The sequence below is a fragment of the Streptopelia decaocto genome (genome assembly GCF_964273445.1).
Source record: "Streptopelia decaocto genome assembly, chromosome: 22".
NCBI classification, from domain to species: Eukaryota; Metazoa; Chordata; class Aves; order Columbiformes; family Columbidae; genus Streptopelia; species Streptopelia decaocto.
This window is the reverse complement of record NC_138677.1, coordinates 6,079,464-6,099,187: the sequence shown is the minus strand read 5'-3', so window position 1 is coordinate 6,099,187 and position 19,724 is coordinate 6,079,464. Positions and strand designations below refer to the sequence as shown.

The window sequence follows — 19,724 nt, the reverse complement described above, 5'->3', positions numbered from 1 at the left end:
TGCCCATCCCTCCAAAAAATACATGTGCGGTTTGTCACCGTAAGCTTAAATGAATGCTGCATTTAATGCAAATTAATAACCAAAAATTAGTTCAGGTGATTAGGAGTGTGCGCAGCCTGTCTGAGACGGATCTACCGTGTCTCTTCAGCTCTTTATGGCACAGAAACACGAGCCCCGGTTTCCTCCCAGGACACCCGTGTGCGAACGGCCCGGACGGCGCTGGGCGGCGGAGCAGACGGGAAGCTCCGGTCGGATCCCAGTTAATCCAGCAGCAATGAGCTGAGGTGTCCTGTGACACAGCACTTATTTGGGTTACAAACCTGCCATTAATAACACGCTAATAACCTCAGTATTCACGTTACATCAAACTAGTTGACTACAAAATAAAAACGCATATGTACAGCTGAGAACAAGCTGCAGTTTTACTGTAGCTTTGAGACCAGAGAATGGTTTTGCTTAAACCTCAGTGGCTTCTGATCAAGCTTTGAACAGCACTCGCTAGTTTAGCTCTTGGCAAACGCTGGAAAAGAAGCTGGTTTGGGGAAGAGCTCTGGTGCTAACTCAGCCACCCCACCCTTGTCCCCAGAACATGAACCACCATGGGCAGGAGCTCTTTGGGTCTCGTCCCCCTGGAAGCTCTCGAGCCCGTTACACCCCGTACATCCCCAGAACACAAACCCCCAGGGGCAGGAGCTCTTTGGGTCTCGTCCCCCTGGAAGCTCTCGAGCCCGTTACACCCTGTGCATCCCCTCGCTGCCTCCTCCCCGTCCTGCTCAGAGTGTGCAAGCTGCAGGAGCTCCTTTTGTCATGAAAACTTCTGGCTCTTGGCTTCCAGCATCAAGCAAAGCTCAGCTCCTCACCCAGAAAGAAGGCTGGTAAATCTTCCCTTCCAAGGAAGCTGTCAACAGCAGTGTATTGCATCCTAATTCACTTTAAAATAGTCAATGGGAGCTCAGTCTGTGCCTGTAATTACAGCTCCTAAAGAGTCCTGGCTCTGGGTTTTGTGAAACAAGGCACGAGTCACCTGTGAGATCATTTTATGATTTTCCTGCACAAAACCATCTGCTTATTCTAAGACTTCAGTGTCTTGCAAGGGAACATTTCTCTCCCGTCATCAAAGCATTTGACCCCTGAACCGCTGGTGCCAAAAACCTTTCAGGCAAAACCTGTTGTCTGGGACTGAAAATCTCCGACCTGCAATCACTATATTTTTTACAGAAATACCCATCAAGCTCCATTCTGCTCCCAGAAGGAAGCGAACTACCCGGGGATGCTTTGTGATGCTCCCCATGCCCGATCCTCCATAAATAACGCGAGCGCACAGTCACGGCGGCCCGGCCGCAGGGTCTGCCGGGGCTTCCGCAGGAAGCAGAGATTTTCTCCCCATATAAGGCCAGAGCAAATTGCCCACAGGGAATGGGGGTATCCACATAAACACAAAAATATGTGCCGTGGCCCTTCCTATCTGTGCTGCCTCTTATAAATACAGGAAGAGAAGTATTTGCTGTAGAGTCAGGTTTTCTGGACATTTTCTCTACCCAGCCAGATGCCAGCGGAGCATGAACCCTGATTTGTTTTGTATGGTCGCTGTGTCCCACAGCTCCACCATCGCCAGCAGGGATGGGAAGCAGGGTGGATGGCCTGTTGGAGTGTATTTTCAAATGGTTTGATGATGGCAAATTCACAGCCAGAGACACCTCCAATCAGACCGGGCTGCTCGAAGTCCATCAACCTCACCCTGAACACATCCAGGAATGGGGCACCCACGTCACCCCCGGACAACTCGTTCCAGTGTCTCGCCACCCTTGTAGCAAACCATTCCTTCTTTAAATCTAATATAAATCTCCCCTCTTTTAGTTTAAAACTGTTGCTGCTTGTCCTGTCGCAACAGGACGAAGCGACCGCGCTGCTGCAGCCCTCGGGGTCTCCGAGAAGGAGCCCTTCTCATGGATTACAAGCTGCCGAAAAGCCTGAGGAACCAATACTTGCTCACAACTGCACTTTTCACCCAGGCTGGTAATAAAAAGTGTCCAATAAAAACACGACATTTCCTTTTCCATAAGCTATTACTTAAGTGGATGTGACTGTATTTCATTATGGGGACAGCAAAGTGAAAAATTAGAAGCAGCAGCTCTGTTTCCCTTCAAACAGCTTTCCAAGCTGCAGCACATCCTTGCTAACGTTTTGTTCAACACCTGCTCGCGCTGAGAACCTGCGTGTGTAGGACACAGCGCAAAGCCCTCAGTTAAAGTCCCTATATGTACAGTCCTCCTGACTGGGGGTACGGTGTGACTAACAAACCAAATCCTCCCATTGACACCGTCTGGAAAGCAGGAGACCCCTTCGAGGAAACACCTCCCAGCCGGAGGCTTTGGCTGGGTTGTATTCCACAGGAGCAAAGCGTAGGAAATTCTCCTGCAAGCAGGATTTCCTACGCACATATATACACACACACACAAATACATATACACACACACATATATGCCCTGGCTCAGGGCAGCGTGCAGAACAGACACCATTTCTCAGTCACCCCACTTTCTTCCCCCACCTCCAGCAACGCTCGTACTGAGTTTCACCAGCCGCTGTCTCACAGTTGGGGTCATTTCCCTTGAGGAAAGCGCGCAGCCCTGTCAAGAAACACCGTATGTCTGCGTTAGCGACTGGGCTGGGTCCCTGCAGCACCTCTAGATGGACAGGAAACCCGTTTTCTTGCAGCGATTACAGCAGCAGCGCTTCTGTCTGACCGGGACTCACCTGGGCCGGCTGTACAACAATCTCACAGCATCGAGCTATCGCTTTCAGGCCATATTTGTGAATTATAAGGTGGTTTGCACTGCAGGACCGGGTATGGGCAGGTGTCCGCAGAGCCCTACGGCTTCTTGATTTTATGCAAGATATGTAAGCATTGCAATCAAAGATTGCTGCAAATTTACATACAATTTAAAGATAGTTTTCCTGTATCCTTATGGAAATCCTTTACCTATGCTGCCAAGTATCCCATGGCTCCTATTTAGCAAACAGCAAGAAAATGCGATTGGTTCCATCTCTTTCGCTGCTCCTGCAAGACCTGGATCCCAGAGCCCCCGTGACGCTCCCGCTGGTGTCTGCTCCGTGTCCCACCGACACACACTGACCTCATTTGTTTTGGCTGGTTAGAACCCAGAGAAATGAAATCCAGAGTCTATAGCTAATTGGGGTCAGGTTGAGATGATTTATGATCCGAGGAATGCGCCCGCTCTCGACACTATCACACCAACAACAGTATCAACCGCGTATCGGCAAACTCCGGAATCAAGTTAAAATGGGGGATTTTGCAGAAAATGAGAAGCGGCACAGGAGAGGCTGAGGGAGGCGGCGAAGCGCTGGGCAGATGGGGAGGGATTTGATCTGTTAGGCTGAGCACCTTCTCTTTCCACACTGTCAATCAGTTCACCCTCACGTCCTGATTTCTTGTGACTCAGAGGAGAGATGCTGCCAGGAACGGGGCTGCGCCAAGAAAATGTCATCGGTCTGGAATCCGGCAGGGAAAGGGGGAAAAGAAGTGAGGAAGTTTGGGAGGAAGGTGGATTTGGCCTGGTCACGGTGCTCCTGCGTTCACTCAACCAGCTCGTGTTCGGCTTCCTGACAAACAGTGAAATTTTGCCATCACTCAAGAACCTGAAGCTCGATCCTGAGTCCATGGGCTGTGCGGCACGACCACAACCTGCCCGCGGGAGCGCCCCCACGCTTCCCCGCGTCCTCTGCTGTGCCCCTTAAATCAACAGCGCTCCTTTCTCTGGGGGCTTTGGGAAAGGATTACAAGGGAGCTTCTCCACACTATTCCACGGGATATGAGCCCCCAAAATGTAAAGCTTCTTAGGAAAATGAACTATCACCACGGAGGGATGCAAAAAGCAGCCTACAATGAATCATCTGTGCTACATCTCAGAGACATCATATGCTGAAAAAGCAGAAGAACACGAGACTGAGTCACCCCCAGCAGAAGCCAGGACCCTCCAGTTCCAGCACAAAAAGAGCTCCGATCATAATTTTGTCCCTATAAATCTTTCCGACTTGCTCTGATCCGTGAGACCGGCGCAGAGCGTGGCCATAACTACATTTGGCAGCGCTTTTTGCTACCTGCAGTTTCACTCCCAAACAAGCAGAGTGCGATAACACGGGGTGTTTATTCAGCTGTGCCTCTCGGGGAGCCTGGGGAGAAACAGAGATGTTCTGGCCTCATTAATCACTTCATTCTTTGCTGGAGTAAACAGGAGGAGCCCCAGGGGGTGTCTTTGCTCGGGAGGTTCCGCAACGCCGCGTTTGCTCAAAGAGCCGCTGAAAACACTAAACAAGCACCAAGATCCTTCGGTGGAAGGAGAAGATGAGCTGGAGCAGCTACGGGTGGTAAAAGGACTGAGCAACGGCCCAAGAAATCCTCTGTCCCTCCGTCAAATCAAGCGGCATCTTGACTGCACCCAAGGTGAACAATTGTGAGCAATCCCCATAATGTTCTCACACTGAAAGTTATTATAAGGAAAAATAAAGGTTTCTTTCCAAAACTTGGGTTATTGCTTTTAATTTTGGGCTAGGAAGAAAGAAGTCCTTTCAATTTGGCACGTGGGGGTTAAGAAGGGGATTTTCCTGGCTTCCCCATATAAATATATCCAGTGAGAAAAAATACATTATTCACTCCCTTCAGGACCAGGAGTGGACTGTCCTGTGAGGCACATCTATGGCTTTTAAATAGCAAATTTAATTTCATATAAAATAGATATCGTATTTGTAAATCCTTGGGTTGTCAGCGGGCCGTGTGCAGCACAAAGCTCACCCAGAGGGCTCCATTCAGAGGTGCAGTGACCGGTCCCTCGCTCCTTCCCTCGCCGAGCGCCGCGTCCGCCCTGCCTGGCCCAGCACCAGCACCCAGCAGCTCGCAGAGAAAACAAGGGAGAAGCCTGGTAAAGCAGGATCCTTCTTGAGCTATAACGTAATGCTTAAGGACGAAAAAAATCTCAGCTCCTGGGTTATTTTGTATTTTTATGCCAGAAAACCATTTCCTCCATAGTTCACTCTTCAGTCCACCAGATTAACCCTCTGTACTGTCCCAGGCTCAAGATGTCACAGCGATTACTCGGCTGAGCTCTCCAGTACAAAAAGGCCGAGTGATAATTCTAAATATACTGTGAATTAACTGTTTGGCAGGGGGGGAATCAGCTCAAAGTGCTGCAGGATGGGGGGTCACTGGAGCAGCGGTGGCCGTTGTCACCACCCGCACCCCCGGGGGTCCCGTTGTGTCTGACACCGCCCGGGTCGCGCTGCTGCTCCTCCTCCGTTTCCTTCACCCGATGGGGTTTTCTCGCCAACGTGCGGGTTGTGATCGGGGGGGCCGGGCTGCCTGCAGCGCCCCCTCCCGGACAGAGCAGGACAGGTGGCTCTTTCCCGGCCTGACAGCATTTGGAGGGTTAAAAGTCCGCCGCGAGTTTTGTGGCTTCTTTCCAAAAGGTTTCAAGTTAACACCAGAGGTCTCCTTATAGCTCACTCGCTTTAATAGATTTTTTCCCATTGACTTCTTGCTTTATAGACGATCATTTCCTCTTCTGCAGGGGAGCTATTTTCTGGGTCACTGATCCAACCAACTTAAAAGGGATTTCATTGATCAGGTTTTATTGGTGGTTCCTGCAGCCATACTGGGATAAGTTGCTGGTACCTGCTAACAGCTGCGTGTCTCACTTTGGTACCCGGCTCTGGACATCGCCAAGTGAAGTCTGGGTTCCTCTCTCCTGCCTTAATTAAGTGCTTGGTAATTAGCACCTTCTTTACCGCCTCACTACCTCCCTTGCTTTGTGCTCTTTCATTTCTGTGCAGCACAGCGGCTGCGTGGCCAAGCGGTGCTGACAAAATCACCCACTTGTCGCATGCGGCTCCTTGTTCCCAGAGCATCTCGGTGTCTCTGCTCACACAAACACCCCCGGCTGAAGAGCCGCGGACCCGCCAGCATCACAACCACAGGGGAAGCCGGATCGCGACTCCCAAAACAAAACTGAACGGAGTGTTTTAGGCCAGAATTATTATTATTAAACAGTGGAAACTCAAGGGTAGAGCAGAGAGCAGGAAAGAGAGTGGGGAATGGGGACAGAATTTTCAGCAGGGCCTGTTGCGATAGGACAAGGGGTGATGGTTTAAACTAAAGGAGGGAGATCCAGGCTGGACATGAGGAAGGAATTGTTGTCCTGAGGGTGGTGAGAGCCTGGCCCGGGTTCCCAGAGAGGTGGTGGATGAACCATCCCTGAGACACCCCAGGCCAGGCTGGACGGGCTCTGAGCACCCTGAGCTGGTGACGATGTCCCTGTCATGGCAGGGGGGGCACTGGGACGGTCCCTCCAACCCACACTGTTCTATGAGGAGAACTCAATGCAATCCCACATCATCAGGCCTTGGAAGCTGAAGAGAATGAGGGAATTTCTCTGCACTTCACGTCTCTTTCCAGGATACATGGAAAAGGAATCGAGGGCAGCAAACCGCTGCTCAGCCCCATTTCCCTGGAGGACACGTCCCTCGCTGGCACCTCATCCCCTGCTTCCTGAGCACAGATTCCTCTATTTGCTCTCACAAGTGCCCGGGTACATTATGGCCATATGACAATCAATTAACTGCTCACTCTATCACAATAAAGAAGCCACCCAACCTTATATAACTCTTCTAAATTGTTTTCCTACATTATCACATTTTGCTAAACTTATTCTGCCATAACTTACATCATTTAATTTCTCAAAGTGCTAATAATTTAATTGCTTCCTTCCTGCAGACAAAGTGCCTGAACCGTCTTCTCTCATTCAGAACACTATAAAAAGTAGCTGGCGTGAATACCTAAAAGGGGCGATTTTACCCACAAACCCATCTAGAAGCTGCTTTTCCCAGAGTCTCTGCCGTGTCTCTTGCTTTTTGTTTCTCCACAGCGTAAAAATATCAGCTTGATGTTTGCTGCTCGACGCCAGCAGCAGGAACGGTGACCAAAACAAGAGGATTAGGACAACTTGGGGAGCACGGTCCTGCTCCCCAGCTCCCTCTGTGCACCCCGGCGTTCCTGGGGCTGAGCTGGGGCTGCACACGCTATTTGCCATTTCCAGTGTGAGGATTTCTGTGTGTCCTCAGGTACCGTGTCACCCCATAGCCAAAGATAATTGATACCAACAGGCGACAACAAGACCCAGCACCTTATTCTCAGTAAGTAACAACAGGGTATTGAAGAGCAGCTGGGCTGATTTCATACCTGACATTAGGAAACCTGAGCTCCTCAGCCAGCTGCTTCTTTATTATTATTGTTTTATGAAGCTGCAGCTCTGCTCCTGATCCCTTTCAGAGCACGCAGAGAGGGTTTTTCCAGCTTTCAGTGTGTCGCTTTCTAAGCCATTTGCCATTTGTTCCCATGGCTGGGAGGTTCCGCTGCGCTGACCACGGCGGGAACCCAGCCCGGCCCTTCTCAAACCACCACGGTGGACGGAACCGGCCAAACCACGGGGGGACGCGGGAGGGGGATCAGACACAGAACTCAATGGCAAAGCAACAAAAATAAGCTGTAAAACCAGGGAAGAAACATCTCGGGCAGCGTGAACCATAATGCTGGAATAAATCTACTGCTAACACTCTGTAAGCGTGAATCAGTTCATCTCTGGTTTGTGTATCACTGCTGAACTTCCCACACTCCGCACTTAGAGAAAAACAGTGTTCAAAGGTAATTAATCACCCTGAATGTTAATTGCTGAGCTGCAAGTAGAAACTCCAGAATCACATCCCCATATCTGATGAGCTCGGCTTTACAAACAAACGTGACACAGTTGTACAACAAGCACACGAGGAACAGAGCAGAAATTATCAAACGAGGGAGCGACGCAGGTAGTTAATTGTAACTTCACTGACCTTCTGCTCCCCTGGAACGTTTCCTGACACAGAGCGGCAGCTTTTCCAGGAATCCTCACTCTGCTCAGGCTGTTTCTGCATCCGCCAGGTTGTCAACCAACAACATCTTTACGATGTCAATGTTATAAAAACAGGATTCATATAGATCCCTAAGAGACCACAGGACACAAAAAGAAGCAGAAAGAGAGAAACAAACAGCTTTAAAGCACAATTCACCCTCTAAGACCGTTGTTGTCATCCAGGGATAGATCAGCGACTGGCCTTGCTCCTCATCAGCAGCACCAGTTTCACCTGTGATAATTAACTCACCATCCAGATCAGCTGTGCCATGATAACAACAGCCCCATCTTATTAGTGCTTAATTACCACTTTCCTTTTAAGGTGACATACTGTCTGCTTTTTGTTTCCAGCCCAAGAGATCCCAATAGAAGTGAAATGCATCAAATAATTGGACCAAGTTGCCCAGACCGGTGAAAGAAAAATATTTCTCAGTTTTTGTGAATTTTGTGCTGCTTCTCTCCTCTTTGTTCATTAAAGTCCATTAAATGTCCATTACCTCTTAACCAGGGAATGTAGCACTAATAACCGAGTCAAAGTGCCCTTTTGCTGTGATATGTATAGAAAAAGGTGCAAAGCAGGAGTGTCCGTTGACACTAAAACTTTGTAAGGTATTTATACATTTCCTAACAATCTAACTGAGATTCTGGCCCTACAGTAAAACTGGATTGAAGTTAACAGTCTGGATAGGTCTGTACAAAATACAGGAAGCAGAAACAAATCCAGTAAAGCTGGAAATTCAGATTAACTCTCACGCTTCAGTGACCTTGTTAAACCAAAGGAAGTTGAAGCTCCGATGTGGACGGACCGGGGTGGCTGCGCTGATTGGGGCTGTGCCCTGCTGGAGAAAGGTCAATATCTATATTGACTAAATGCTTAAAACCTGTTACTCTGCAGAACAGACGCCCCTTTTATAGCGACTGTATCAGCGCGTCACGTTGGTGGTGTTAGTGATGGAGAAAACGTGGAAAATGGAGTTTCCATGTAGCCTTAGGGACAACTTTCCCCTTCTTTTCTGCTTCTTTTCCATGACTGATTATCTGGTTATTGTCAGGTCCCAACTGTTACTGCTGTTTTTGGTAGGATGAATGGGATCAATAAATATTAATTATGATCATGGAACCTTAAATCTGAAAAAATAACAGGATGCACACACCTGGCACAGAAAACGGCTCTTGACGTGCACAAAAGCGCCACAAACCCACTTTTCTTTTTGGGGGGCAGATCGCAGGACTAGGTTTTTGTTGTATTTTCTTGCCCCTTAACATTTGTGAGTAAAACCGATTTAGACAGCCAGGGCTCTCACCATTTTCGCTCCAGATGCATGAGGGAGATTTTTTTCCTAAATGTTGTTGAAACTTAAACTTTCCCCACAAGAACCGAAGGTGGAGAACGTTTGAAAACGCGCCTGTGCGGCCTCTCGTGAATGAACTTCGGGAGGGTTTTTTTATGAATGGGAGCTCCGTCCTCGAATGAATCCCAGAGCACTGCGATCTGATTGGCCCGGAAAGCTAAAGCCACGCCCACTTTTCCATTGGGCGAATGCCAAGGAGCGCTGGGATTGGCGGGCGTGTCCCAACCCCGGAGCTTCATTCAGAAAAAAAACTGTCAATGAAACAAAGGGCTCTGAAGGCGGCGATGAGCCAATGGGCGGCCGCCCCCGGGCCCACGGCGGCCTGAGCGCCCGCGCGGGGCGGGGCCGCTCGGGGCTCCGCGTGGGCCGCGAACCGGCACCGGCTGCGGGGCGGGAGCGCGGGGAGCGGCGGGACGGGGCCGCTGTCCCGGGGTTACGGGGGGAAACCGGTCCCGGTGGGAGCCGGCGGGCTCGGTCCCGCCTCGGATCGCAAGTTTCGCGATCGCCGCGAGCACCGGGGAGCCCGGGGGGACCGCGGCAGGTGGCGGCCACCCCGGTGGCTTCCGCTGGTGGCCGCCGCGGTAGCGCACGGGCGGGAGGATGAAGGGGTACCTGGACCAGCAGGTGCCGTTCACGTTCCCGCAGGTGAGCGGCGGCTCCGGGCTGGGGGGCTCCGGGCTTGGGTCGCGGTGGGGGGTCCGGTCAGGGACCCCGCGGTCACCGGCTCCTTCCGCAGCAGCCTCCGGGCCAGGCGGTTCCGTGTGGCGGAGCTTTGCTGGGCGTTAGGAAGAGACCCGGAGAGCCGGGCTGGCCACCGGTGCAGGACTCGGAAGGTACCGGGGGTCGGGGAATGCGGGGAGGGATGGGGATGGTGGGGGGACAGATGAGGACGGTGCGGGGTGGGATGTGGACAGTGGAAGGAGAGGGATGGGGACGGTGCGGGGTGGAATGAGGACGGTGCAGGACTCGGAAGGTACCGGGGTGCCGTGGGTCGGGGGTGCAGGGAGGGATGGGGAAGGTGTGGGCAGGGATGGGGATGATTGAGGGAGGGACAGGGTTGATAGAGGGATGGGGATGGTGCGGGGTGGGATGAGGACAGTGCAGGTCTTGGAAGGTACCGGGGTGCTGTGGGTTGGGGGTGCAGGAAGAGATGGGGATGACTGAGGGAGGGATGGGGACGGGGACGGGGACGGGGATGGGGATAGGGATGGGGAGGCTTTCTGGGCAGGGACCGGGTTCCTCCCCCTGCGCCCCCACCCGCAGCTCCCCGTTCACCCACCGGCTCACCCGCCGTTCCTCCCAGCGCTCTGCTCAGGCCGCATTTATAAGTGTTTCTCCCTCTCCCTTTTCCCGCAGAGCTCTTCCAGGACTTGAGCCAGCTCCAGGAGACTTGGCTGACAGAAGGTGGGCTCCTTCCCCTCGCTCGCCTTTTGCTTCGCCTCGTCTTTCCGTGTTTGGCTCTTGCTGTTTGGGCTGCTCCTTCGCTTTGTTTGCTCAGCTCCAAACACGAAGGATTTATTTGTTTTCAGACTTGCCAACCTCTGCCTTGGGTGAAGGAGGAGCGTGAATCACACTATTGTGCTGGGTATTTGCTTGGGAATGGAACTTGGCGTTCGGCCCAACTTGCCTGGTTACGATTTTCATTTCAGGCCGCTTGTAACTCATTGGATTTGATGCCAATTTTTCACTTATTTCTGTTGGTTGTCAGAACGCTGATGTTTTCTTAAACAAGCAATCAACTATTCTATAATTTGAGGGACAAAGTGCTTCTCTCAGCATTTTATTTTTAAGATAACTCTTCGAAGGCACCTTCCTGGGATTCACACGCGGCTCAGTTTGGTGTCTCAATCGTTTCACCTTTTGGCTTCAAGGGAGAGAAACCTTCAAATCCCAGGGAATCCCGTTAATTCCAAGTGAAACTGGTTTCAAACAGGACGGTGAATTTGCTCTAATTCCACTGTTAGAAATGATCAGCTTTCCAGAAAATGTAAAACATAATCCTCAAGTACAGACTCTTGATAAATATAAAAGTACTTACAGTGATATAGGTACTTAACAAGAATAATATACAAATAGGCATTTTGAGCAGGGTTTTTCCCCTGATTTTGCCACAGCTGAAGGCTGGGAGCAGAGTGTTGGTCGAATTAACTCACAGGTTCCCTGGGGAGAAGGGCAGGTCACACACGCTCTCATAGCTCCGGATGGAAAGGGATCATCTGCTATTATACATGATTAATAAGTGATAAAGCAAACCCCCTTCCATGGTTTTAGAATATAGGCAGATGAGTTTTTTTCTTTGAAATAGCTCATCGCATTTACTCCAAGTTCAAGGGAAATTTAGGAAATTCAGCGCATGTTTAATGTTCCAGTTATGATTTCAGAGGGGTGCGTGGGGAGCTGCTTTCAGCCATAGGGACTCCATTTCCAGACTTTTAAACAAGAAAAATTGCCGTCTGGAGCAAACTATGGTTTGTTTTTCTATATTCATCAGTATGTGAAAGGATTTCCTGAATGGTGAAAACAGCTTTTTCATTCATGCCTTAGAGCTGCACTAACGGTGCCGCTCACAGGGCGGATGCCCAGAAATCAGCTCGGATCCCTGGGGAAACTCAACCCCACGTGCCGGGCGCTATTGACCATTTCCCTCTCCTGCCACCAGATCATTATTCATTGAATTCAATTATTAATCTGCTACTTCTGGAGCGGCTGCACGGGTTGGACCCAGAGCCGCAGATGTCTCCTGTTCTGCCCATCGCTTGGGCACAACCTTTCCAAATTTTGCAGGGGGTAGTTGTATTCCCTATGATAAATGCTTAAAAATCCCTGTGTTGTATGTTTCTAAGGAACCCTGAGCTAATAAACTTGCTGTTGTCCTTATTTCCAAGGTAAGGGAGAACGAGACTGCCAGGCTCTTAAGGGGGAAATCTGGATCCACTAATCCCAGAGGGAAATTCTCGTCAGTCGCTAAAGTGCATCCAGCAGAAGGCACAGACGTGCTCCTGCCCGGCTCTTAATGACCCTGCACAAAGCGCCCGGTCTAATTCTCTCTCTCTTCACTCCCTCGGCAGCTCAGGTTCCAGACAGCGATGAGCAGTTTGTGCCCGACTTTCATTCAGAAACACGTAAGTATCGCACGTCTCGGGGAGAAGGGCAGGGGACAGACCCCACAGAGACATACATGCAACACATAGATATCGAGGCTAAAGCACTAATGTTATTTCTATGTCATGACGGTGACCAAAAAAACCCCAAATAAAGCCCCAAAGCAGGCAAAGTGTCCACATGTGGACAACGCAACAGCACCTTTTTTGTGGTGGAAACGGCTCCCGTCCCAGCAGCAAAGGCAGAAGATGCTTCATGTCCCCAGGAGAACATTCCTGAGGAACCAGTGAAGTTTGGCTGCCTGCTGGATTTAATTAAGCATAAGAAACAACAATCCCCACCTCCCGGTGCTGTGAACTGCAGCTCACGTTCGTTATTCATGGGATTCTAACCAGCCCAGAAATACGGCTCCTCATCCGCCTCAGCCCAGTGCTGTGAAATGGAAAGGAACCTTCTTTTTCCCCCTTTTTCCTGGTGTTTGGGATGTTTGGTGACGAGATTCCCCCAGCGCATGTTCGGGGATGTTGTAGCACCAAAGAGGTTCAACCAAGAGAAATCTGCATTTGGAAACCACGCGGGAGCTGCTGTGCCAGGAATCAGTGTCCTCTTGAAGGGCCTTTTCCTGGGTGCCGAAGTATAAACCTGATACTTTTAATGAAATTAAATAGTCCGACGGGAGGTTGAAAGGACCGCAAGCTGCTTTTTGCACTTGGAGGTGTATTTAGTGCAAGCAAAGGTTATTAGAGTGCAATGCAGTGCCTCTCACAGGATGTGCCTCCCGGGTATCAAACGAGAGCGTTTTGCACGATGCGAATCAAAACTTCACTTTTATGCATTGAAAACCAGAATTACGTGCATGCGAAGGTCTGTCCCAGCCCTGAACAGCTTAGGAAACGTCCACTCTTAATCCTTTTCAACGTGCTCTGGATTAACACAGAGCATGTTAACGCTACCTTCAATTTGCTCTTTTAAGGCTGGTGTATCATCCAAGCCTAACTAAATCAAGGGCAGAGCTCAGCAAAGTCCAGCGAGCAGTTGTGCATATTGACGTTTTGTTTTCCTCGGCTGAACGAGGACAAGGTGGTGGCACCTCAACCCGACGTTTTACCGGCCGATAATAAAATCTCTCTGCAAACAAGAAAAACACCAACTTAATCTTTCGTTTCTCTCCCACAGTAGCTTTTCACAGTCCCGCAAAGATCAAGAAGGAGCCGCAGAGCCCCACGTCGGAGCCCCCGCTGTCCTGCAGCCACACACAGCCGCTCCGGTACCACCATGGCGAGCGGTGCCTCTACACCAGGTGACAGCTCCTGGGGACGGGAACCCAACAACCAGCAGGGGCTGTGGGGCATTGAACAGGCTGCCCAGGGCAGCGCTGGAGTCACCGTCCTGGAGGGTCGGACAGACGGACGTGAGGTTCTCAGGACGCGGGGCAGTGCCGGGGTGGGGGAACAGTTGGGCTCAATCATAGAACATGGAACCACTTTGGTTGGGAGAGACCCTCAGGATCATGGAGTCCAACCACGAGCTAACTCCAGCACCGAACCACGTCCCTGCGTGCTTTGGGGCTTTAACCAGGGCAGTCAGTTGTTTACACCTTTAACCCGGCCCCAACGCTTCCCTAAGAAGCGGGTCAGGCCTCCTGTTCCCTTTGGAAAGGAGTCTCCTGCCATCACAACCCACCTTTTTTAGTATATTTATATATATATAGTATAACTATAGTGTAATTTCTTCAGCACAGACACCTCCAGCTTGGAGGTTTATCACTATTGTGCATGGGGACAAACAATAATTAGAAAGGAAGGAGTTTATGGTGGGAGTTTCCTGGCCCAGGTGGCTGCGCAGGGGCCGGCGTGTGGCCGGTGCCGCGTCTCCCCGGTGCCGCCACGAGCCCTTCTCGGAGAACCGTAACGTTCCGACACCTGTTTGACTGTCCCAGCGCCTATGATCAAGCCAGACAAGTGGGAATCAAGTCCCCCAGTCCCGGAACCCCGATACAGTCACCGCTCCAACAGTTCCCGAGACAGGACAGGAGCTTCCTGACCCCGGCGGGGCCACCCCAGCCCACACCCAGCTGTGGGTACCTCCCCAAAAACAGGTGAGTATTGCCAGGGGGAAACGAGGAGGTTGGTGCTTTTTGGTGGTTTGGGAGGGGTTGCGGTGTCCAGATTCAAGTGCTCAGTTTCCAGCAATCCCAGGATCTTCCCATCCAAAGTACCTGGACCCAGCACTGCCGCCTGCGCTTTGAAGAAATTGTCCCCAACCTTAAGCCTGTCAGATTGGGTGGACGATGGGCTGTGCGGCTGACACTGGAAACATGTTTAGTTGGGGTCCCTTCCTTGCCCCAGCTCCGCGTGCAGCTTCCACAGCCCTAGGAACAGCCTGAGCTTCTGTCCCCGGGGATCAGGGGCCGAGAACGCAGCCGTCCCGCGTCCTCTCTTCCAGCTCCGCGTTCCAGCCGCCCCTGGAGATGCGCCGCTCCTTCCCCTCCCGCCAGGGCCTGGCCCAGGAGGGCTCCAGCGCCTACCAGCGCAGCCAGTACCCTCCGCAGGGCTTCAAGCAGGAGTTCCACGACCCGCAGTACGAGCGAGCGGGCGGCAGCTGCCGCTACCCAGCGGCTGTGGCGGTGAAGCAGGAGCAGACGGACTATGTGTATGACTCAGGTAGGCAGGAGTAGCTCTGATGGCATCAACCGGGCACCGGTGGGGGTGAGCAACCATCACTGGTGGGCTTTGGGCTTTGGAACAGTTCTACTTCATCTTCAGGAGCGTTTAGGGTGAGGGGCAACGGGCACAGACAAACACAGGAGGCTCCATCTGCACACGAGGAGAAGCTTCTTCCCTTTGCGGTGCCAGAGCCTGGCCCAGGCTGCCCAGAGCGGGTGTGGAGTCTCCTTCTCTGGGACATTCAAACCCCTGGGATCCTGTGTGATCTGCTCTGTGACCCTGCGTGAGCAGGTGGGGCTGGGGATCTACAGGGGTCCCTGCAACCCAAACCACCCTGTGATTCTGTGTGGTCTGGGAAACCGACTGCATAGCAGGGAACGCAAAGTGTTACGTCTGTTTCCTGCATCCCAAAGAAGGCTGGGACGTTTTCTGTACCATGTTAAATGTTCCGTAGATGTTCCTGGCTGCCCTTCCATGTATGTAAATGCTGAGAGTTATCCAAGCCATCCAAACACAGAAGATGCATTAGGTAAGAGACTGGGTGGCTCTTTTCCCTGCATTGCCCTCTGGCACACGCTGTCTGTGTCCATCCCTGCCCGTGTTTCTCTTCCAGGCTGCAGCTACGACAAGCCCATGAGACCCTTTGCTGATGATGTCTGTGTCGTTCCAGAAAAATTTGAAGGTCAGAGGAAGGATGGCTTGTGGTTTGGGTGTAAGATGGGGCATCCAGCGCCTTCGTCAGCCACACGGGCACTGCCTGCACAGTCTGTTACACTGGGCTCTTGCAAGCATGTTGGCTGTGCTTCACACCTGGCTTTTGGCAGCCCATTTCTTGAGCTTTTTCAGGAGCAAACAGCCCTTCTAGCATCAGCAGCTGGACCGTGAGGTTCATCAGAGCTCCTCTTGGGAGAGCTGCTGGTGAACTGCCTGTTTTTTTGTGAAATGTGGGGGTTTTTGCAACTTTTTTGCACTGTTACCTTTAGAAACGCCTCGTCTGTTGTTCTCCACAGGAGACATGAAGCAGGAAGGCGGAGGGTACCGGGACGGCCCTCCGTACCAGAGACGGGGGTCTCTCCAGCTCTGGCAGTTTCTTGTGGCTTTACTGGATGATCCCACCAATTCCCACTTCATCGCCTGGACTGGCAGAGGGATGGAGTTCAAGCTTATTGAGCCAGAGGAGGTGAACCCCATTAGCGTCCTCAGGCTTTCAGAGCTTTAAGTGGTTTTATGTTTCGTGGTACCGCTCCTCAGAAGAGAATCAGCTGGACGATGTTCTTTTGCCCCTGGGTTGGGTTCACAGACATTCATGCTCTTTAACGCTTTATTCTGCAGGTGGCCAGGCTGTGGGGGATCCAGAAGAACCGTCCGGCCATGAACTACGACAAGCTGAGCCGATCCCTTCGCTACTATTACGAGAAGGGCATCATGCAGAAGGTCAGTTTGCAAAGCAGATGGAGTTTTTATGCCTTTTGTGATGCTTCTCTTGTTTGAGCCAGGATGTGTTTGACATACAGAACGTCCCTGAGCCAGCCAGGCACCCTGAGCTTGCCTTCCCCATCACTTCTCTTTGCAGCAGCTCCATGAGGGAAGGATACAGGAGCTGAATCTAGGCAACGTATGGGAAATAAAACAAAGGGGAATTATGCTTGCTCGCTTTTCCTGGACGTTTGCAGTCAGGAGAGTTCCCAGGAGCTGTTCCAGGGGACACCAGAGAAGCAGCACAAGGAGCAGTTTCCAACCCTGACGTGTCTCAGGGCACTGGGCTAGAGCAGGCGGGTGGTTGCTCAAGCCTTCTCCACCGCCTGGTGCTGCCTTCGTGCCTACAGCCTTCATCTCATCATCACCTCAGAAAGGGCTGTGGGGCATTGGAACAGGCTGCCCAGGGCAGTGCTGGAGTCACCATCCCTGGAGGGCTGGACAGACGGACATGAGGTTCTCAGGACATGGGGCAGTGCCAGGGGCGGGGGAATGGTTGGAGTCAATGAGCTTGAGGGGCTTTTCCAACCAAAACGATGATTCCATGACTCCATCTCCTCTCCTCCCCGCAGGTGGCCGGCGAGCGCTACGTGTACAAGTTTGTGTGTGAACCCGAAGCCTTGTTCTCTCTGGCCTTCCCCGAGAACCAGCGGCCGCCGCTGAAGGGAGAGCTCGACCGGCAGGTCAGCGAGGAGGACACGGTGCCTCTTTTCCACCTGGATGACAACGCCGCTTACCTGCCGGACCTTGGCAGCCTCCCCCCACAGCTTTACAGCAAAGGCTACACGTACTAGAAGAGCCTGTGCCACCCTCGGTTGTGTCTAAGGAGACGTCTGGTTAGTATTCAAGCAGTACAAGCATTTTCCAGGCTGGCCTAGGGTGGCACTAAACTCCTTTGGTCAGGAACAGCATTCAGGTGCGCACGTGGATAATCACCTCCCCGGCTCTTGTGACAAGACACCCATAATGGCAGGATGGGATTTATTGTCAGTGATGTGGACTTATCCTGAGCAGAACTGCTGTTTCAGCAACATATGGGGCAATTGGCGCCTCCAGCGGGAACAACGGAGCCGGTCACAGTCCCTCTCTTTGGTGATGGAGGAGATGCCGTCCTATTGGGCTTTTTTTTCAGCTATGAGGATGTCACAACGCTCTCGCTGCCCCATTCCCCCAGCACACGCACTGAGCCCCTGCAGAACCCGGCCTGAGCTTGGGGGGCTCTGACCCCGCTCTGCAAGGCCAGGCTTTGCTTCTGCCCAGGCTGGCTCACAGATCACACACCTTCCCTCTCAACTGCTCTGTGCGAACAGGCAAGACCTGTATCTCCTGTGCGTGTGCCTGTCTCGTCACCTCCTTGCTGGGTGTCGGGGCAGCTGGAGGCACTGGCCGGGACTCGAGCTGTCCTGGAGCACATGGGACTGCGTACAATTGAGGGGACGTGCCTGCTGGGACACAGGTCAAGGCCAATGTCACCTCCAGGCAGAGCGACTGCAGGAGGCAGCGAGGCCTGAGCCACCCGTTCGTTGTGTTGTAGCTTTTCCAAACCGAACAACTTCAACAACCATCCTCAGGGTCTTTGGAGACCTGACGGGCTCTTGAGTTGTGCCCGTCCTGGGCTGGGCTAGAAAACCACCCGAGGCAAGAAAAACACCTGGGGAACGTCTCTTAAAATGCTTTACCGGGTAACCCAAAGCAGATATAGTATTTAATATCTGAATTTAGACTTAAGCTCCACAGGCATTTGCATGTTTGAGGAAATCCCGGCATGTTGGAAGGGCCGCTCTCCCTGCAGCACACGCAACTTAACTGGGCCTCCACTGGTTTTCCACAATAATGAACATTCATAACGGGCACCACATCCTTACCGAGAGGTGCCTTGTTTTTTAATCAGCAGTGTACCCGTACAGAAAAAGCCATTTTTCTACTGCTTCAGCCTGCCGCTCCAGCTGCTGAATCCAGAGCGCTGCCTGGACAGGAAAATTCTGTGTAGTGATTGCAAACCTGATTTTCCCCCGGTGCCTCTTCCCTGCATGGCTCATGCCAACCCCCCCGGCCCCGGCTCCGAGGCTGGAAACGCAGCTCCTGCTGTCCCAGAAGCCAGAGGCCCAGAACTGGGGGGTCCTGGCAGCCCCGGGTCCCCCCGCCTTGTCCCGCTCCCTCCCCATCCTCCGCTGTCCCCGAGGGAGGGTGAAGGGGAACCCTTCCGTTGGTAGAAGCTGCCTTTACTATTTATGAGTGTAAAAATACTATAATTAATAAATTGGTCTATGCCTTTCACCAGTGCACCTTCCTTCAGCCCCTGCTTTGCCCATCTCCGGGCAGCTGATCCTGAGAGTTCAGGGCTGCGTGTTTTACTTCTGAATCTCGGTGCAGCTCAAGGAGCGAACGCTTCACTCCCTTGACATCCTCACAGCCACTCAGACAACCAGGATGGGAAGATCGCGATGAAATCTGTAACCTCTGGCTGCAGAGGTTTCTTTGGGCTTCCTTCCCGGCCAACCTTCCCTCCAGACAGGGAATTCAGGGAGCGAGTTCACGTTTGGATTGAATTCCAGCTCGGTGTGTCGCTCAGGTCATGGAGTCAGCGCGACAATCGATGGCAGCGCAGTGCTGGGAAGGGGCAGGATCAGGTTCTCAGCAGCGAGGGCAGCGACCTCCAAAGGGCAGAGATTTATAATCAATAAATAGCCCCCGTGTTTCCAGGTCAGCAAGACAGGGGCAGCTGATGAGGAATTTCAGTCAGCATCCCCCCACTGTACAAATTGGCAGCTGAACTTTACATTAGGCAGGTAAGACAGACATCGTTCTCCTTCATGGAAAACCCTCTGGAGACAGAGCTCTGCTCACGCCGCACCGACAGCTGGATGCAAACACACCTAATATTTTCACACTTTTTACTATTGTTTACTCCTTATATTCCATATTTATTCTAGCAGCTTATTCCTCAGGATGTGACGATGCTTTGGGACCAGCCACAAACAAATCCTCAGCGGTCATTTCTTCCTAACGCAGTGTTTTCCAGAGTTATTGTTTCTCCACGCGGTTGCTATTGTTGCCGCAGCTTTGCCATTACTCCCGCTGTATCAACAGTACAAAACCCAGCAGGAAGCACCATAAAATTATTACCCAGAACACGACACAAAGCTGCTTTCTGGTCAGAGTAAATAATTAAC

The 19,724-nt window shown here is 51.9% G+C and overlaps 1 protein-coding gene across 1 annotated transcript; it reads left to right on the top strand.

Annotated features, from left to right (window-relative positions):
* Nucleotides 1-9,811: 9,811 nt before the first annotated feature.
* On the top strand, nt 9,812-17,416 carry ETV4 (ETS variant transcription factor 4). The gene is made up of 12 exons (XM_082070983.1): nt 9,812-9,952; nt 10,044-10,140; nt 10,664-10,711; nt 12,376-12,429; nt 13,586-13,709; nt 14,349-14,507; nt 14,855-15,072; nt 15,530-15,604; nt 15,689-15,757; nt 16,086-16,255; nt 16,408-16,509; nt 17,124-17,416. Exons 1-12 carry the CDS (start codon nt 9,908-9,910, stop codon nt 17,343-17,345), a joined length of 1,383 nt encoding a protein of 460 aa, XP_081927109.1. The 5' UTR covers nt 9,812-9,907; the 3' UTR covers nt 17,346-17,416.
* Nucleotides 17,417-19,724: the final 2,308 nt, after the last annotated feature.

Bases quoted from the DNA above. Each gene is read 5' to 3' on its own strand.
- ETV4 (XM_082070983.1), top strand. From the start codon at position 9,908: ATGAAGGGGTACCTGGACCAGCAGGTGCCGTTCACGTTCCCGCAG. The intron at 15,073-15,529 runs GTAGGCAGGAGT...AATGTTCCGTAG, and splicing joins GGACTATGTGTATGACTCAG to ATGTTCCTGGCTGCCCTTCC. The intron at 16,510-17,123 runs GTCAGTTTGCAA...TCCTCCCCGCAG, and splicing joins AGAAGGGCATCATGCAGAAG to GTGGCCGGCGAGCGCTACGT.